This window comes from Aphelocoma coerulescens, chromosome 2, assembly GCF_041296385.1.
Source record: "Aphelocoma coerulescens isolate FSJ_1873_10779 chromosome 2, UR_Acoe_1.0, whole genome shotgun sequence".
Classification (NCBI taxonomy): domain Eukaryota; kingdom Metazoa; phylum Chordata; class Aves; order Passeriformes; family Corvidae; genus Aphelocoma; species Aphelocoma coerulescens.
Window position 1 is genome coordinate 149,012,498 of NC_091015.1, and position 17,145 is coordinate 149,029,642.

The 17,145-nt window shown below is 40.3% G+C and overlaps 1 protein-coding gene across 2 annotated transcripts in view; it reads left to right on the forward strand.

The window, feature by feature from the left end:
• The first annotated feature begins 1,058 nt into the window (after positions 1 to 1,058).
• Positions 1,059 to 17,145, forward strand: part of OXR1 (oxidation resistance 1) — a 275,796-nt gene continuing 259,709 nt past the window's right edge. Inside the window, exon 1 of one of the 2 annotated variants that reach the window (XM_069005341.1) lies at positions 1,059 to 1,168. In XM_069005341.1, the coding sequence (XP_068861442.1) occupies positions 1,074 to 1,168 (95 nt within the window). In that variant the 5' untranslated portion in view covers positions 1,059 to 1,073. The remainder of the gene's footprint in view (positions 1,169 to 17,145) is intronic. The other variant, XM_069005350.1, reaches the window with a different exon arrangement.

Genomic DNA, 17,145 nt, shown 5'->3' on the forward strand with positions numbered 1-17,145 from the left:
CCATAAAAGCACAATTCGGTAATACCTCTGAACTCCTGCTAGGGTAATACAATTTTAGGCTTCATTGTATCTACATAAATCTAAAACAATGTGGTGCTCTTCTGTTTATTCCTGTCGGTCTTTTAGAAAGGTAGAGAATGGTAAGCCACGGCTTAAAAACCCCATCAGAAATTCCCATTCACAAATACTTAGGCGGCTTTTAATTTCAACAGCTCTTAGTTTTGAAACACAGTAGTAGTGTCAGTGAGAAGTGATCATGTAATTTCTCTGCCGCATAAATCTTGCAGCCTAGAAAATTATATTTAGGAGGGCTGTTCTTCACGCTCTTCGCATCGGACCTGTCACATTCTCATCTGACTGCTCTGAGCTTCACGGGAGAGCTCCTGAGTGTTTGTCACCCGCCAAGCCTCGTCCGCACAACCTAACGCCTCGAAGCAGCGTGGAGATGTCTCCAGAGAAACACCGCATGAAAGCGCCGCTCGGCATCCTCTCCCTCACTATCTAGACCTCATTTCTGAAGCTGCCGCTTCAGGGGTGCCCTGGCCCTGAGGTAAATGGCCCGGCCCGAGGTACGCTCCCGGCCCGGCGCTGGGGTGAAAGGGGGCAGAGACCGGCAGTCGCCCCGTCAGAGGCTCCCCAGAGCCCTCTCGGTGCCCCGCGCACCCCTGCGCGCTTCGGCGGCAGCAGCCGCAGCCGCGGCCGAGCGCACCGCAGCGCTCCCGCCGCAAAGGCGCGGGCAGGACGCGGGCGCGGTGGCGCAGGCATCGCGGCATCACCCCGCTTCCAGAGCCTCTCCTCCTCTGGCTCCGCGGCAGGAGCCCCGCGGCAGCCCAGGCCGCGGTTCCAGAGCCTCTCCTCTGGCTCGGCGGGGAGGGCCCGCGCCGCGGGAGGAGGCAGCCCTCGCCCGCGGCTGCGGGCACCGAGGCGGCCGCTGCGGCTTTAAGCTCCAGCTGTTCCTTTCTGCGGCGCCTATTTTTAGCGCGTCCTCTTGGTAGCATCCAGCTCTGCCCCCTCTTTCTCCGCGCTCCCCCGTCCCCCCCGGTGGTAGGTTCCGCACGGCGGGGGGACTGAGCATGTCCGAACGCGCTCGGCAGCGGCCGCCGCGCCGGGGCTGCGCTCGCTCGCGGGGCGGGAAGGAGGGCGCGGGCGCCGCCGCCGCCGCCCGCAAGTAAGTTTGTGTGCGGGCGCGGTGCGGGCGCGGTGCGGGCGGGCGAGCGGCAGCCGCTGTTGGTGCCGCCTCCGCGCAGCAGGGCCGGCCCGGGCAGGGGCTCGGGTTCGGGCTTCGGCGCCCCCCGCCCCTGCGGGCTGGCGCCGGGCGGGACGCGGGCGGGACCGGCTGCACCTGCCCGCCCGGGCGCCTCGGTGCGCGCCTCGGGGCCGCCGCAACTTCTCTGCTGCCCGCCCCGGGGTCAGCGGCTCGCGGCCTGGCCGGCTCGGCTCGGCCACGGCGGGTCCGCGCTGCGCGGGTCGGCGGCGGAGACCGCGCTCGTCCCCTCGGTGCGTGTGCGGCCCCGCCGGCGGGGACGGTCCGAGCGCGGCGCGGTGCGGTCCGAGCGCGGCGCGGTGCGGTCCGAGCGCGGTGCGGTGCGGTCCGAGCGCGGTCCTTGGCTGCGAGCGGCGCTGAGAGATGCGGGCGGCTGCGCTGGCTCCGCGGAGAGGGCGCGATGCGAAAATACCGAGCGAATATCGGCGCAGCCAGCGCACCGTGATAGTCAGCGAGGCTGCGGTGTTCAAAGGAGTTTCTGATTTAACAGATGGTACCGCAGGAAAGAAACTGCGGAGAGAAACTGTAATGACACAGGTTTTTTGCTTTCTCCTGTGACAATTTATTCTGGGTGTTCTTTCAATTTAGAAGGGGTACAGTATTTTAACTTATTGCCAGTAACCAACAAACACCGAAGTATGCCCCGAGGGTTTTGCCTCTGAAAATGGGATTTTCATTAATTTTAAAAATGCTTGTTTTGTTGTTCCGTTCACACGTAAATCGGTTTAACACTACGTGTTCCTAATATTAGGGAATGTAAACTTTTTCACTTAACGTTGAAAGCGGCATGGTCTAGCTAGTTTCTTTTCCTGTGCTCTAAACCGAAGAAAGGTTTTGGAAACTGCTTCCCTATTCAAAGGAAGCTTTTTTGATGTTTGCAAAGTTGTATTAAGATAGTTTTCTAATTAAATTCATAGTAGGAGAAGGGAAATTTGAGGAGCTTTCTGTGAAACTGATGTCACAAAACTGCTGCTTAGCGTGTCACTGGTGAAAGAATCGGACTGAGGGACAGTAAGGTGCTCTTGGTGGACGGTCGTTCTTAATTTTCATTTGGCTATGCCTGTAGGTGTTGTCAGTCTAATGACCCGACTTTTAACACTTTTAAGTCATGCTTATCTTTGCACAATGACTTAGATTTGGTGTAGTACTCAGACATGAATATTCATGTAAGCTTAAATGTCTGCATGTTAAGCCTCGTCAGAATTTAGATGCATTTTAAAATAGTTACAGACGCAGAAGATGCCATTCCTACTGTGTATATTCTTGATTCTGTTAATTACCGTTATGCAGCGGAGACAGGAAGACAGCTGGATTCCGTACCTCTGCAACTCTTCAACTTTTCCCTTCTCCCAAATGAAACTCCCCCACCTCTGCCCGCCAAGGCAGCCCTCCCAGACAGGAACAATTGATCTGTGGGTTTCTGAAAGCCAGTTTGTATGATTTGGCTCTGGTAGTGCATGAATAAACTGCTGTCCTGTCAGTCCCATTTTTATGAGTATGCAATAATGGGGGAACACTGAATTCTTGAGTGGATGCTTTTTTCCTGCTGCAAAAGGCCATAAGAGAATGCAGCAAGAAAAAACAGCCTATGTTGACAGCACAGTGAGAAATAAGGAGGGAAATTCTTGTGCTTGGCAACCTGCCATTTTTCTCATGTGATTAGATTTGATCTGTAAAAATACCAGGTATTTAAAAAATAAATTTGTTTAAAATATGAGAGATCTTCAAAGTCAGAATGCTAAAAATGCCTTTCCTTATGTTCTTGGAGTAATATTTTGTTTAATTACTTGTTTTGTATTTTATTGTTAGGATGTTTTAATACTATTTATTTTAGTTCCAGAGCTCATACATATTAATAGAATTATTTTAGCATCCTAACCAGATAAGGATTCTTTGATAGTCAAGGCATATGCTAATAGACCATATAGGGATATCCTTAAAATTTATGCTGTGAATTATAATTCTTGTAGAGTCTCAGCTGATTCTTCGTTTCTTGTCCAGGTTTGAGCCCAACTAGTGGAGATGAGAAAATTATTTGAGTAACAGTGGGGTTACATTTTGGTTGTTTGAGAATGTCTAGTTAGCAGCTGCAGGGTTTGCACAGTTTTGTTTCCCTTCAAGGAAAGAAAAAGTAACTAATCTTCTTTCTCAGTGCATATCTTTCTTTCCTTGAAAACTTTTTTTCTCCATTGTTTGTTTAATCTAAAGAAATACCTTCCATGGGTTTGTTTGTTTTAACAAGGTGTGTCATCTTGCACTGCAGGAGATATACATACTTACTGCTCCTGGATTTGGGGGAATAATAGAACCATGGAAAGAAATGTAAAAATATTTTTTCAAGTTGAATTTCTTTTAAGAACTACACACCCCCTTGTCCCCCTATGCCCACCTTCCCCTCCCCCCCCCCCCCCGCCCCAGTCCCCACAACCTCAAACCCTAATAATAATGGCATAAAAATTTTTCACGGGGACATGATGGTTCTTTAAGGCTGGTAGCAGAAAGCAGTAGTCTAGGATTGTCAGCACTAATGATCAGCTGTTAATTTGCAAGGTCTTTGAGCATTTGATTTTGTTGGTGAGCTACTGTGATTTCTTCACCCTTTAGTGAGCTGCTATTGTTTCTGAAGTTACTGTAGCAAAAACATTAAATTAAGCATACTGTTGAAAGGTATGAGAGGTGACTACAGAAGCAAACAGCTACTACCGACAAGCATGGTCGGGTGTCAGATTAGCAGAAGATTGCTACATGTTTGTGAATGGGTTCGCTCAGGAGATACTGATACTTTTGTAAAATAGAGCCATTAACTTAAACGTGGGATGGCTTCCTTGTTCATTGCAGCAGATATTTGTTAAGTAGGGTGTCTTTGGTGTGTGAACTGTTGCCATCAGAGGAGAAAAGAACATTTAGAGATAGGCAAAGAATTGTGCATGTTTTGAAGCTGGTGGGAAAGAACTTCAGGTGTTCAAAGCAGACATTGCTCTCTGAATATCATCAGTGGTATTTTGTGCAGGGAACAGATGCCTATGTGGCTCACTGTAGCAGTGAGCTGTAAATTATCCTGCTATTCTAGCATCTGCTCCAACAAGTTTTACTGAAGATTAGATATAGATATGGAGAAGGTAGCTCCTGGATATCTCGTGATGTGTCATACAGTTTAAGACAGGAAGTTATTTGATCTGCAGGTTAAAATCTTTCCGATGGAGCAGAAGCCTCTGTCACAGAAAAATCTTATCTGTAGCTGCAGCAGTACAAGTAGTGAGTTTCTCCTCTACATAAAGCTACTGCTTGTATCTCAACTACTCATTGAAGCAGGTGATGACCTCCTGCTTTCTTACATTACTCTGGCAAAACAGGGATAGAAGAAATATTCAAATTTTTTTTGTTATTCTACTTCCTATTAATCGGGTAAAATCAGAGAGAGAAGTAGGGGAGAAATCAAACCTGTGCCAGTCTTCCACAGATATTGTACTGAGAATTAATCTGAGGTTTGCCTCCCTAACTCTTAAATCTCATGAGGACCATTCAGCTCCACTTTGTTACTCCTCAGGAATACAGTAATTATCTTTATTATTTGCTGATTGAGAAATTGTGAAAGGAGAGGAGTGTTAGACATGGGAGCAAAGGGAAGAGAGGACAGCTACCTACAAGTTGGATGTGTGTCAAATGGAGTTCTCAGCAGAGCATGAACACAGATTGCAAAAATACTGCCTGTCAAAAAACAAAGGATTGGACTTTCTCTGGGGCCAATGTAATGCCTTGCCCATATGGGGATGGTAACATGAGGGAAAAAAATGGGATTGTGTGAGTTTCTTCACGAATAGCTTGAGAATATGAAAAGTGTATCAGTTTCCTCTTTATTTTCTTTTTGCTGGAGCTGGTTGTTTTTAGGCTTAGAGTGATAAGTCTAAATCAATTTTTATATTTCTAGTGAGCTTTTATTCCATATGATTTGGGCCCTATTCACTACCCTCCCCTCCCCACCACGGTTAGTACTTTCTGCGTAATAGTTAGTCAACATTGGAAGCCTGACTGATTTGAAAAGGAAAGTTAAACTTGTGAAGGACAAGGAGATTTCCCCCAGCCAGCCATAGGCCTTGTAAAACTTGAAGGGACCTTGAGGGTCTTCAAATGACTTGCTGTGTAACAGAAACTGGATGACTCAAGTAAATTCCTGGTTGAATGAGACTTGCCACTTAGAAAAAAGTTATTCTTAACTTAAAATTTTGGAGTAAATCCCTCTTAACACTTGCGAATGCATCCAAATCCATTGTGTGCTTTCCAGTTATTAATTAGCCTAAGTTTTTGCTAACTTTAACTAATTTTTAGCTTAGTGTTGTTTTTATTCAACTTCCAGCTATCAGGTCTGGCTATCTGCCTGTTCAAAGAGCTACTTATTGTCCAATTATTTAATAGGAAAGTCTGTATCAATTGATGAAGACCTCTTGATAAGACTGAGTTCGTCAAACCTTTTGCTCTCTATGTATTTTCAATCCTGTTTTATTTTTGTGTGTGGTCAGTTGGACTGTTTTCTGTCTCTTGGAAGCTATGCACCTATTGTGTCCTGGATGTAAATGCTTTTCCTGATAGGTAGTAACTTCATACACAAATTAAATGGTAAGGGCAAGAAAAATCAGTGGCCTGTTAGGAAGGAGAGAATGTAAAGAAATCTCTGATGGTGAAGTTGGTACAAGTTGTCTTATACTTCATTGGTAAATCTGTCAATGGCCAACAGTGAAAGATGAATGTAATAAATTTTGATCACTAAGCAGAGCTTAAGCAGATCTTAGCAAAAGCAAGACCATTTTCTGTGGATGATGGGAACTTTGTTAGGCTGTGAATGGGAGTCTTAGTTGTGCAAGCTGCACTGCTGTAGTTTACACATTCTTCAGTAATCAATGACCAAAGACTAGCACTTTGGGTCAGCCTGGGACATACCCCTTGCATCCCTCTGAAGAACACAGCTGACATATTTGCAATCATGGATGTAAAGGTATTTTCACGGTGTCGCGCAGTGGTAGGGAGGAGAAGAGAGATCCAACAGGCAGGAATTGTGCAGAAAGATTGATTTATTTAATTATTTTACAACTCTTTTATAGACTTTTCTTTTCATAGTCTAATTGGTCAAAGGATCAACCACCCCTTGAGGTGATTGGATAAAATCCTAAAACATCCATTGTCAAAATATTTTCCAACTGTACTATAAACAAAGCTTTGCAAGGTTGCAGGTGTTCATGGTTTATAGAACTCTACTAATATATTCCATGAGAGAGAAAAATATCTCACAGGACTGGAAAGAAGCAAGAGAAATTCTTGCTAGCTGCGTATTATATCCACAAGGTATTTCCTACTGACCATGTAAAACAAAGCTGTAGCAGTTCTGTATCAGACTTGGGATGACTCTGGAAGTATTGCCTCCTGAAAGTGTAGGGACCTTGTTTGTTCAGCTGATACTGTTTGTACGCACTTTTGTTCTGGAAGGTGTTCTCGCAGTCATCAGGACAGCTTACTAGAAACCATCCTGTCTGTCTTCAGTGGATGATCTCACCCACCCAAGCACCAAATTTGGAGAAAAAATATGCAATGTGAACACATAGCAGGGCTACTTAATTGATATGCTTTTTCCTTCTAGACATTATAAATACAGTTCTCATGTATTTCACTGTGAACTTGACTTGTGGAAACAGAAAAGAATTGTTTGCCTCCTGTGTTCCTTCATATAAAATGCTTTTGGGACACACAGACATGAAACAAATTTCATAGGTAAAACATAGTTCAACTGAAGTACTTGCATAGACAAATAGTATCCAGAAACTTCACATAAACTTTATATATGACATGCATACAAAGATATGACTTTGATACTATAGTAAGGACTGTGTTTTTCTCCAGGGCATAACACAACCAGATTCCATGAAGATATTTTCTAAAATAACTGTAAATACATTATTAGATATTCCTTAATCTTACCGTAGCTATATAAAACCTTAGTAATAAATAATATTTCATAAATAATACCGAGCGTACTAAAAATGTTAGTATTTATAGTCACTGCAGTGAAATGGATTCACTTGTGAGTATTCTTTATACTTCTTTTCTGATTTTAAATTATTAATACTGTTCTATTTCAGAAATTGATATTTATATAGTGTTGATCTAAACCAAATATATTCAGGCATCTGAATCTTTGACAGTTGAATTCCAAGTGCTCTTATGCATTTTGTTGCACGAAAAAGCCAGGGCATCCATGTTGTTGATAAAAGGATATTCCAAGATGATTGATCAATTCATATCACATCTTTTGTAGCATCTGAAAAGAGAAATTGTAACAGCTTTTAAATCCCCTTTAGAGAAGGAAACTACTCTTACCCAGGATTACAAGAAATAATAGCAAGAAAAAAGGATGCAACAGGAAACAAAATGGTTTTTTTCTTCTGGCTTTAATTCTCCATTGGGATCTTGTTGTTAGTGTCTGCAGGTCTTCAGTAATTTTCTCTGGGATTATTACCTTTTTTTTTCCTTTTTTCATTTTTCATAGAGTCAATATGAACACTAACTGCAGTGAAATGTTACGGATGTAGGAGTAATGCTAATTCATTAGTAGTCAATCTCACTTCTACATGAAACCTCAATCCCCTTGTACTTTCTGCTTGAATAGTTTTCAAAGAACCACACTAATTTTATGTGTGTATTTAAACTACTGATAGAATCCCCACTCATACCTTCTGTTGCCATTACTATATCACCATGGCAAAAATAAATTGTGTCTTTCTTTGCATGCAGTTTCCATATGCCAGAAAGGATGATAGTAGCAGGAATTAGCTGGTCCATGTGTAACACTTGACTGTGAAACACTTTCCATATGCAAACTGTCACACCTCCTTTTTCTTTTTTCTTTTCTTTTTTTTTTTTATTGAGGTCTGCCTCACCTGAAATCTTACATACCTGAGTTTGTGCTCCTCTGAGAAGTTTTACCTGAAGCAATGGGGACTTAGACGCCTCTAAAATGGGAACAGTGTAATAGCTATGTGTAAGAAATTGTCAGGAAAGTTTTGGGGTGGCACTAACTGAAATGGCAATAACATCTGTAAAATGAAGATATTACTATCTGCACAACACTAGCTGCAGAACATAGAGAAGATAAGTTCATTAATGTTGGTGAAATACTCTGATACTGTAGTGATGATCACCTTGGAGAGGCTCATGAGGAAATTGATACTTCTGGCATCCTAGCAGAGCTTAACTAGAGTACCCTAAGGCTAAAGACTGAACAACTCTGATCAGACTGGACACCAGATACCTTATCTGCTTACTCAGTAAACGGTGTTCTCTGAGTGTTGAAACAGTCTTGGTGGAAAGAAGTGAAATGCTCTGTGAACACATAGCTGAAAATAGTGTAAACCTGTTCATCTATCCTTTTGGAGAAGATTGTTTAGATGCTTGGTGACATGTGGTTCTTAACTGTGTTGAAAATAGCAGCCACAGTATATGAGGTTGTTGGACCTAACAAAGTCCTTATCAAACTGCAACCAGCCTTCTGAATTGGGGGAGAAAAGTTCTTTGTACTGATAATGTGACCATGAGAGAAGAGATCTGTGTAACAGTCTGCATAATCATTAGTGAGAGTAAGTAAATATAGGCAGGAGCGAGTGAGACAGAATGAAGATACAAATGTTCTTGATTTTGGTGAGTGTGATACTTTTCCTTACACTCCATAAAGGAAATAGGTGTCAAAATGATGTTATTTGTCTGCTGGAAGTCTAATAAATATGTACTTCATATCCAACAGCACTAGCAGAGGTCTGCAAAGTGGTTAAACCCAGTGGTGGAGGTAGTGGTTGTTGTTGCCCAGGTGGAGGAGCAGCATGGCTGGGTGGAGTTTGCAATGTTTGGAAGGAGAGTCATGTGGTGATGAAATGTAACCAGATATTATCTGTAGGGACCTTAAAGATCATCTAGTTCCAACCCCCCTCTCATGGGCACATGTCCCACTAGACCAGGTTGCTCAATGCCCCATCCAACCAAGCCTTGAACGCTGCCAGTGGATGGGGCATCCGCAACTTCTCTGGGCAATCTGTATCTGATTATTTCCTGTGGCACAGTGAAAAGCAAATTGTCTCCCTGCAGTTTTGTCACAAATGTTGCAGTAAGTGTTGCAGGAAGTTTTGAGCAAGGCTTAGGTTATACCTAGATATAAGGCTTGACCTCACTGAAGCTTTGAAGTGAAGGTATTCCAAATACAGTCATATTGAGAAACACCCAGAAAAGATACCATCACCTTCCCATATGTATTTCCCCCCAATTCCTTTACCTTCTGCTTTCCCTGCATTTCAGGGTCCTGTGAGTGAGACATGGGGTAAAACTTTTGCACAGGCAGAATGCAAACTTGTTACTGCTCTTCCTAGTATGCCCTCAGTCACTTCTAACCACTTCCATTTCTCAGGTCCCCACCCAAAGGCAGAGGTTTTGTAAGATTTTGTGGCAGTGGGCAGTAAAAATGAATTCTCCAAATGAATTGATATGTCATCTTGTGTCACCTCCTTTGGGAAACATAAGAGACCAGTGGTTGGAACCCATGGGGCTTTCTTCAGCTGAAATAAAGGAAATCTTGAGGAAATATGAAAGTTGTTATTGATGGGGAGGAAGCTGTTCCATCTCCATGATCTCTAAATTCCCATAACTGCTAATTGCATCCTGTTTTCTACAGCCCCTTTGCAGTTATTTTAATTACAACTCACTATTGCAAGAGTACCTGTCTCTGTTGCTGTCTGAGTAAAGCCAAAAGGAAGAAGAATAAGAAAAAAAATAAAAATACTTAAAAAAAATTCATTTATTTATTCCACTTTTTTGAAATGGTCATGTTGTAAATCAGTTTTCTGGGTTTAGTTTTCCAAATGCATATTGCTGTGTAAGCCAGCAACCACAGTGTAAGCCAATAGATCTTTAGATAATAGGAGGATTTGGTTTTAAATAATTTCCTATGAAAAGCACAATAACTGTATTTTCCAAAGCTCTGTAAATATTTTTCAGGTATATTAATTCACATTTGCCAAAATGAGACAGTTTTATACCTGTGTGAGGGCAAAAGCAGTCACCAATGTGCTTTAATACCTATGAGTTTGGTCACCTCATGTTAAGTGGGTGTTGAAACACTGACACAGATGGCCCAGAGAAGCTGTGGATGCCCCATCCCTGGAAGTGTTCAAGGCTTGGTTGGATGGGGCTTTGAGCAACATGGTCTAGTGGAAGGCATCTATGCCCATGGCAGGGGGATTGGAACTGGATGATCTTTAAGGTGCATTTCAACATGAACCATTCTATGATGATTATTAGAAGGATTTTAAGGAGTAGTCTGAAAAAAGTGGGGGAAAATGAATATGAATTGTGCCAGTCTACAGAAATACAGACTGATATGGGGCAGTGAAGCTGGTGTAAGCAGCTTGTAGTGTTCTAGATGCTTGTACCTGACATTTTATACCACAGTGCTTGCACAGTGGCGCCATGCAAATTTCAGTGCATCAAGCATTCAGTTTCCATGCCAGGATTAAATTACTCAAGTTTGTTTGGAGTTCTGGACTGTTGCAATTTTAAACCACTTGTGTTTTGTCATGTGTCTTTGTTTAGGAAGATTCCCATTTAATAAAAATTGAATTGTGATAAATGATTGATTATGACCAGCTCTGAGCTATAGGACATCTGAATCCAGCAAATGTGTTTATGCTTAAGATACTTGTAACTGGGTAGCTTGAAAGACAATCTTATTACATCTTACAGTCTGTTCTTGGTACATTGTTAATCATACCTCCTCACAGGTAAAGAAAGATAAAATGATAGTATTTTCTCCAAAGGAAACAAACTTATCATCCATTTCTTGATTGTGGATTAGAAATGCAATATTATTCCTGAAGGAGTTCAAACTGTAACCTTCTAAGATTTCTCCAAACACATCTTTTGCCTTGTGCAAGAGCAGTTAGGAGGAACATAGGCAAGTCCTCTTCATTTGGCTGGTAAATCATCACAGCTAAGACAAGATTACTGTCATACTGTAATGATTGTTCCTTAGCATGTGACATTCAGAAAAGGTTTCTGTTCTTTGAAACAGTAATTTTTTGTTTTACTTGTTTTGATATTGTCTCAACTAGGCTCTTGAAGTTGAAGAGAACATAGTGGTATTGATGCATAAAATATATGCATCACTTTGTATGAAGAAAAAGTTTGACTCTGTGCAAACGAGCATTTACATTTATACAATGTAATAATGATTTAATGTATTTGTAAGAGTGCATGACTCCTAATTATGAAGCCCAGCACTGGATCTGAGGTGACCATTTGGCTCAAAACTTCTCCCTGCCCACCCCAAATCATCTAGCTTGCCTCTGCATACTTTGGCTTTCTTGAATCTTTGGTCATTATGGGTACAGTTTTAATGCTGTTAATAGGCTACACTAATTTTTACTTTTTTAAAAAAATGCTGATGCAAAGAAGTGGTTTATGTGAGACCACTAGGGGAAAGCTTTAAAAATGGTTGTGAGCCTGGTCTCATAAAATGACTTGAGAATGGTTGGTTAAAGGTGAGCTACAAGAACAGCTTTTAATTTGTACCTTAAATTAAGGTGTTAACTAATAGAACTTGAAACAGGAGATTAGAGAAACTATAGCTTAGTCTCTTTCAGAGTACTACTACATTGGAATTCATGCCTAAACTTGTATTTTTTTTTTTCTTCTTGCATGTTGTCTATATTTGGAAGTTCTAGTTCTGATCTTTCCTACCAACAGATGTTAATGTTAGTTTTTACTATGAATTTATGATTTAAACCCAGTAAAACTGTACAGATCAACAGTAGCTCCTCAGTAAAACAAAGAAGTTTAACCCTTCCCTTAAAGAGCTATGTCATCAGGCTCTATAGTCTAGGACAGGAACAGACTTTGACTAATTTTATTTTAACATATGGAAGATGCTGGATAATTTTTCCTTAAACAGCTCTACAAATCAACAAGTAGTGAAAGATAGGTTCTTCCCATGTGCTAGTGAAGGGTCAGATAGTGCGTTGCTTCAAGCTGTGTGTGGAGAATATTCCTACCTTGTGTTTGTCAATAGACAAGCAACCATTACATGTTTATATTTATATATTTAATATAATTAAGTCCATGTGTATTTTTTGTCCTCTACGTTCTGGCTAATTGGTAGAACTAAGGTGCCATGAACTGGATATGCATGCTACTGAGAGTATGAATTTGTAGTTTTTTCTTAATCAGTTTTAAAAGCACATAAGGCTTTTTCTGGTGCAGCACCACTGATTTTATGATATTTTTTTACATGTGAGTGGTGCCTAAATGCTGTTCACCCCAATGGACAGAATGGCTGCAAAGTATATTGCTGTTGATGGTGTGGTCAGAGCACACTGGAAGAGAGAACTCATTCTGTGATATAAACCCTTGAGTATTTTAATTGTAGGGTAGATAGGAACAAATGCCTCATTTTTGTTCTTTGCACTGTCCAGCCAGATGTGGCAAGAAAAATAACTTGCACAAGTTTTTTATACAATAGAATTTTGTGTAACTCTTTTGTTTCGAAAATTACAAGTAGCTCTACTGTGCTTGCCAGTAAAACAAAGAGATTACAGGAAGAGAGAAAAATCCCCCTTCATTCTCTTCCAATTAATTTGATTTCTGCTAAAATCCTGTTTATGTTTGGAAAGGAATGACCTTGAAACATTGCAGTTCACAGTTCAAATCTTTTGGTTGGTATTGCCTTATATACTGGGTGACCTGAATAAAAACGAGTAGACAGTAGAATCTTTTGTTGTTGAATCTCTCATTATCTTTTTAAGGTCTTCATTTTTTCATGTCCCTGTATTCGTTTTATGAAGGATAAATTCAGTATTGTGGAATCAATAATGACATTTCCCATTCCATGGTCATAGCTCTTATTTAATGCTATCAGCACAGTCATTTTTATAGATGCTCTGCATAATGTATCAGCATGGGCCAGATTTTTGTCTGTGACTCAGAAGCTGCTGTAATTATTTTGGTGCAGGCAGCTCCATCTCTTACTTATGCGGCTATAGTAGTGGTACTGAGTTTTCTACATGAATGGAGAATTTGTAATCCTGCACCAACGTGAAATAAATAACCTCTGACAAGTGTTGAAATTTTATTTCAATTATGTGATAGTGTTTGGTTTCTGTCAGAGGGCTCTGTTGTTCTCCAGCACCCCCATTATGTGCCTGCAATTGCAGTGAGCAGAAGGTAATTTTTGCCCTCGTATGTTCTGTTGGGATAGTGGTGAAGTAATTTGGGTAAGAATGTGCTCTGTCAGTCTTGCTCCTCTTATGCCCTGAATTGCTTTGTGAGTGCCACAGTTGAATATTGCTGGGAAAAGTGCCTAATGCAGGCAGTCTGAAATTATGTGAAAACTGCTCGTAATAGCCACAGTATAATACCTGAAACAGAGTAGAGGAAAGTATTTATGCACAAATACAGACAGCCTGAATCTTCAGCTGTTGGTGAAAAACTAGTGTGTGCATCCAGCCAGGCAGAAAGAGTGACTTCCACTGTAGTTCAACAAAGCCATATGAGTTTTTAAAACTTGCAGGCATGGGCTTAATTATTACAGTGTATCAATTTTACCTGAATTAAGAGAAAGGAAGCAGTATGATTTTACATTAACGAGATGTGCAAAGCTGAACTAACAACAGTGTCCAGTTAGGCATTTGCAAGGCACAAGAGTGTCTGGATCTCCCATTTCCTGTGTGCTGCCTGTACTTTTTGGGATGATGCAGTTCTCAGGTTATATGTGGACATCACAGCTAAGAAGGGTGATAAGATAAGCCCCTTTTGGCTAAAAAAAGAACAGTGCTAAGCTTGAGGATGACGCACATGTAGGCTTTCCTTTAGACTTCCACCTGGAACTGCAAGAGTACATAAAAACTCCTTCCTAGCTAATGAGATCTAGGGGATTCCCATATTGGTCACCTCCTGTTTTAACCTGGTGAGAACAGCTTCCTAGAGCTGGCAGGTTTCTGACCTTTATTCAGTGATCTGTCCAAACTTTTGGTAGGTAATATGTGATGTCTTTGCTCAATCCTGATTTCAATTCTACTCTTGTAATCCTAAAAATGAGACTTCTAAACAGTGGAATGAATGTCCAATGTCATTTTAGTAGCACTTGAGCAAGCAGCACTGTTATTATTGATATAATTGCATATAGAGTTGAATCTAATAATAAAAAATAAGGCATTACTTAATCTTTTTGATGGTTTTCATATTAATAATGACTTCCCAAAAAAAGGGCATTAAGAAGCAACTAAATATATGTTAGGAAAAAGAATAGGAAAAATATTAAAACCAATTCTAAGTTTTAATTAGAAAAAGATTAATGTATAATTAACTTCATTACAAAGGCATAACTAGGTCCAATTTTCTTCTTCTGTATTGTAGTTGAAATGTACCATGTGAGCATTTATAAACCTTAAAACTCTGCAAATGGAGACTTGAATACAGGCACCATATGTTTCACTTCTGTCTTACTGATTTTAAGGTATTATCAACACTCACAAATAGACAATTGCAAATCCATCTTAAAATTGAAGTACTTGCCATTTTCATGATATTTTCTCATGAGGCTTCTCTATCTGAGATCTGTCTTTTCAATTACCATTTGCTGTCATTCAGCACTTCTTGCACTTTAATTTTATAATGCAAGTACCTCTGAATCCTTCAAAGTTTATTTCAGTCCCTTCTCTGTTTCCATGCTATTTTCAGTCCCAAGTAGTTTTTAAGGAATCTTCTCAAACGACTTGATTGGTAAGGGTTCAGAAAGCAATAGTAACAGTTCATAATTTCAAGGTTCTCTGAAAAATCGAAATAATGAGATTGTTCTGCTTTTGAATTTTTAGTGGAATTACAGCTTCACAAGATGGAAACTAGGGCTTCAACAGAACTTAATTGTCATGGCATCAATTATCTTCAAAATAAGAAGACTCTAGTATTGGTAGCATTTGTAGCATTCCTAGTGATAAAAGCAAAACATAGTGACTTTAGAGTATATGTGGTGCTTGTGGCTACTGTCTTATGCCTCAACATGTAATTGGCCAGAAAACAGAAGAAACATCACGATAAAAGGTTCATATTTTTGGCTGTTTCAATGCTAAGGTCAAAGCAGTGTAATGTCTGTGCTGATATTTTTTGCAGTTCTAGATCTTGGGTCTTAGCTGTGCCTAAATAGAATTAATTCAGTCATTGCTAAACATGATTTTCTGCAATGCTAAATTCTTACTAGTTTTTGGAAGTTCATAAATACTTGGGCCTTTACTGAAGCCACTAAGAGCTGTGTGTGGAGATGACTTGAAATCAGACAGAAAGCTGAATGCCAGAGCACAGCATACACAACTCCTAATCTCTCCAGGCTCCATCATTCAATTCTGCATAGCTACAGTTGAGCTCTGCTCTTGGAATTTCCCAATGAATGTGTCCAACCTTCTATCCATGGATGACACTAACTACTTGACATACTACCTTATTTTCTTAAATTCAGCCCTCACAAATACCGGGTCTTCATTTTTCAGGTTAAGTTTGAAAATGGCATCTTTTCTTTTCATGTTTTGTAAGTGGCAGTATGGGTAATTCAATTCAACCCTTTAACTTCTTTTTTGTTTGTGTACATGTTATAGGAAAACTAAAAGCAAAGAGTCATTCTTAGGTGTTTGGCCACAAAACTAGATGTTAGAAGCATGCTAACAAACTGAGCACTTTTCCAATGAGATATTTTACAGTGATCCTTTTGGAATCGATATAACCTGCTTTTAAGTTTCTTTAGTTGTATTGTTGTTTTTCCTGAGTATCTAAATGTGAATCTTACGCCTCCTACTTTTGAAAGTGCTGTAGTTTTTACTCAATTACTTCCTTGTCAGTGTGATTCATATATTTTCTACAATATTTCTCATTTGACAAAGTAAACCTGTGTGCTGTTTCATTACCGGAGTAGTGAATTTTAATTTGCTTTATAGTTTAATTTCTTCTTGAGAGTGACTTTATGACCTCAGCTTTATGAGTCAAGAGGCTCCCTGCTGTGAAATCAGTCTGCTGTTTCTATTTGAGTGAAGCAAATTTCTATGTACAGGTTAAGCACTGAAATTATTTTACAGGCTTTTGTTGGAAGTTTGATAGGGTTTTTTGATCCAGCTCTGGCCTTGTCATACCACATTTCCTTCAAATTTCTGTAGTCTGTGTTTTAGTGAATGGTCTGATGTTAATATCTTGAGTCATTCATCATACATGTCCTTTCAAGTGCTTAGGATGAGGACTGTTTTAGAAGGAGCACGTATTTAGGGTGGTTAGTGCAACCTAAAGTGTTCTGTTCATCTCTGAGCTTCCTCCTCTGTTCAGAATGGAGTGGGTATAATTTTGGCAGCAAGATTTCATGCTACTTACTATTCATTAAGTTGAAAACTCCATCTGGAGAAGATATTAATCCAAACTGTTATTCTGGTGCAGCTTGTTTTGAAGTTATTTGTTTCGGACTGGGACTACTTTGACCAGTGGCATGTTAAATAAAGAGTGATTCCTTTGGAAATCTTTTTTAGTATATTTAGGTGTGTACATACAGTTTCAGAGTGTTTCATGTCCTATTTGATCTATGTTGTCTTGATCTATGTTGCCTGTGACTTTGGCTCTCTCTCTCTTAAACATGTTAATTTTCATGTGGGTTCATCTATTTTCTTAACTTTTTTTTAAATTTCACAATGTCAAATATAAAATTGCTTTGACCTAGATTTCTTGCAGATTCTTTAGGTTCTATTGCACGTACGACTTGGAAATTATAGCTTAATTTGAATGGGAACGTTTAATTATTTTTTTAAATTGCGTTTTAGCTGTCAGATGAA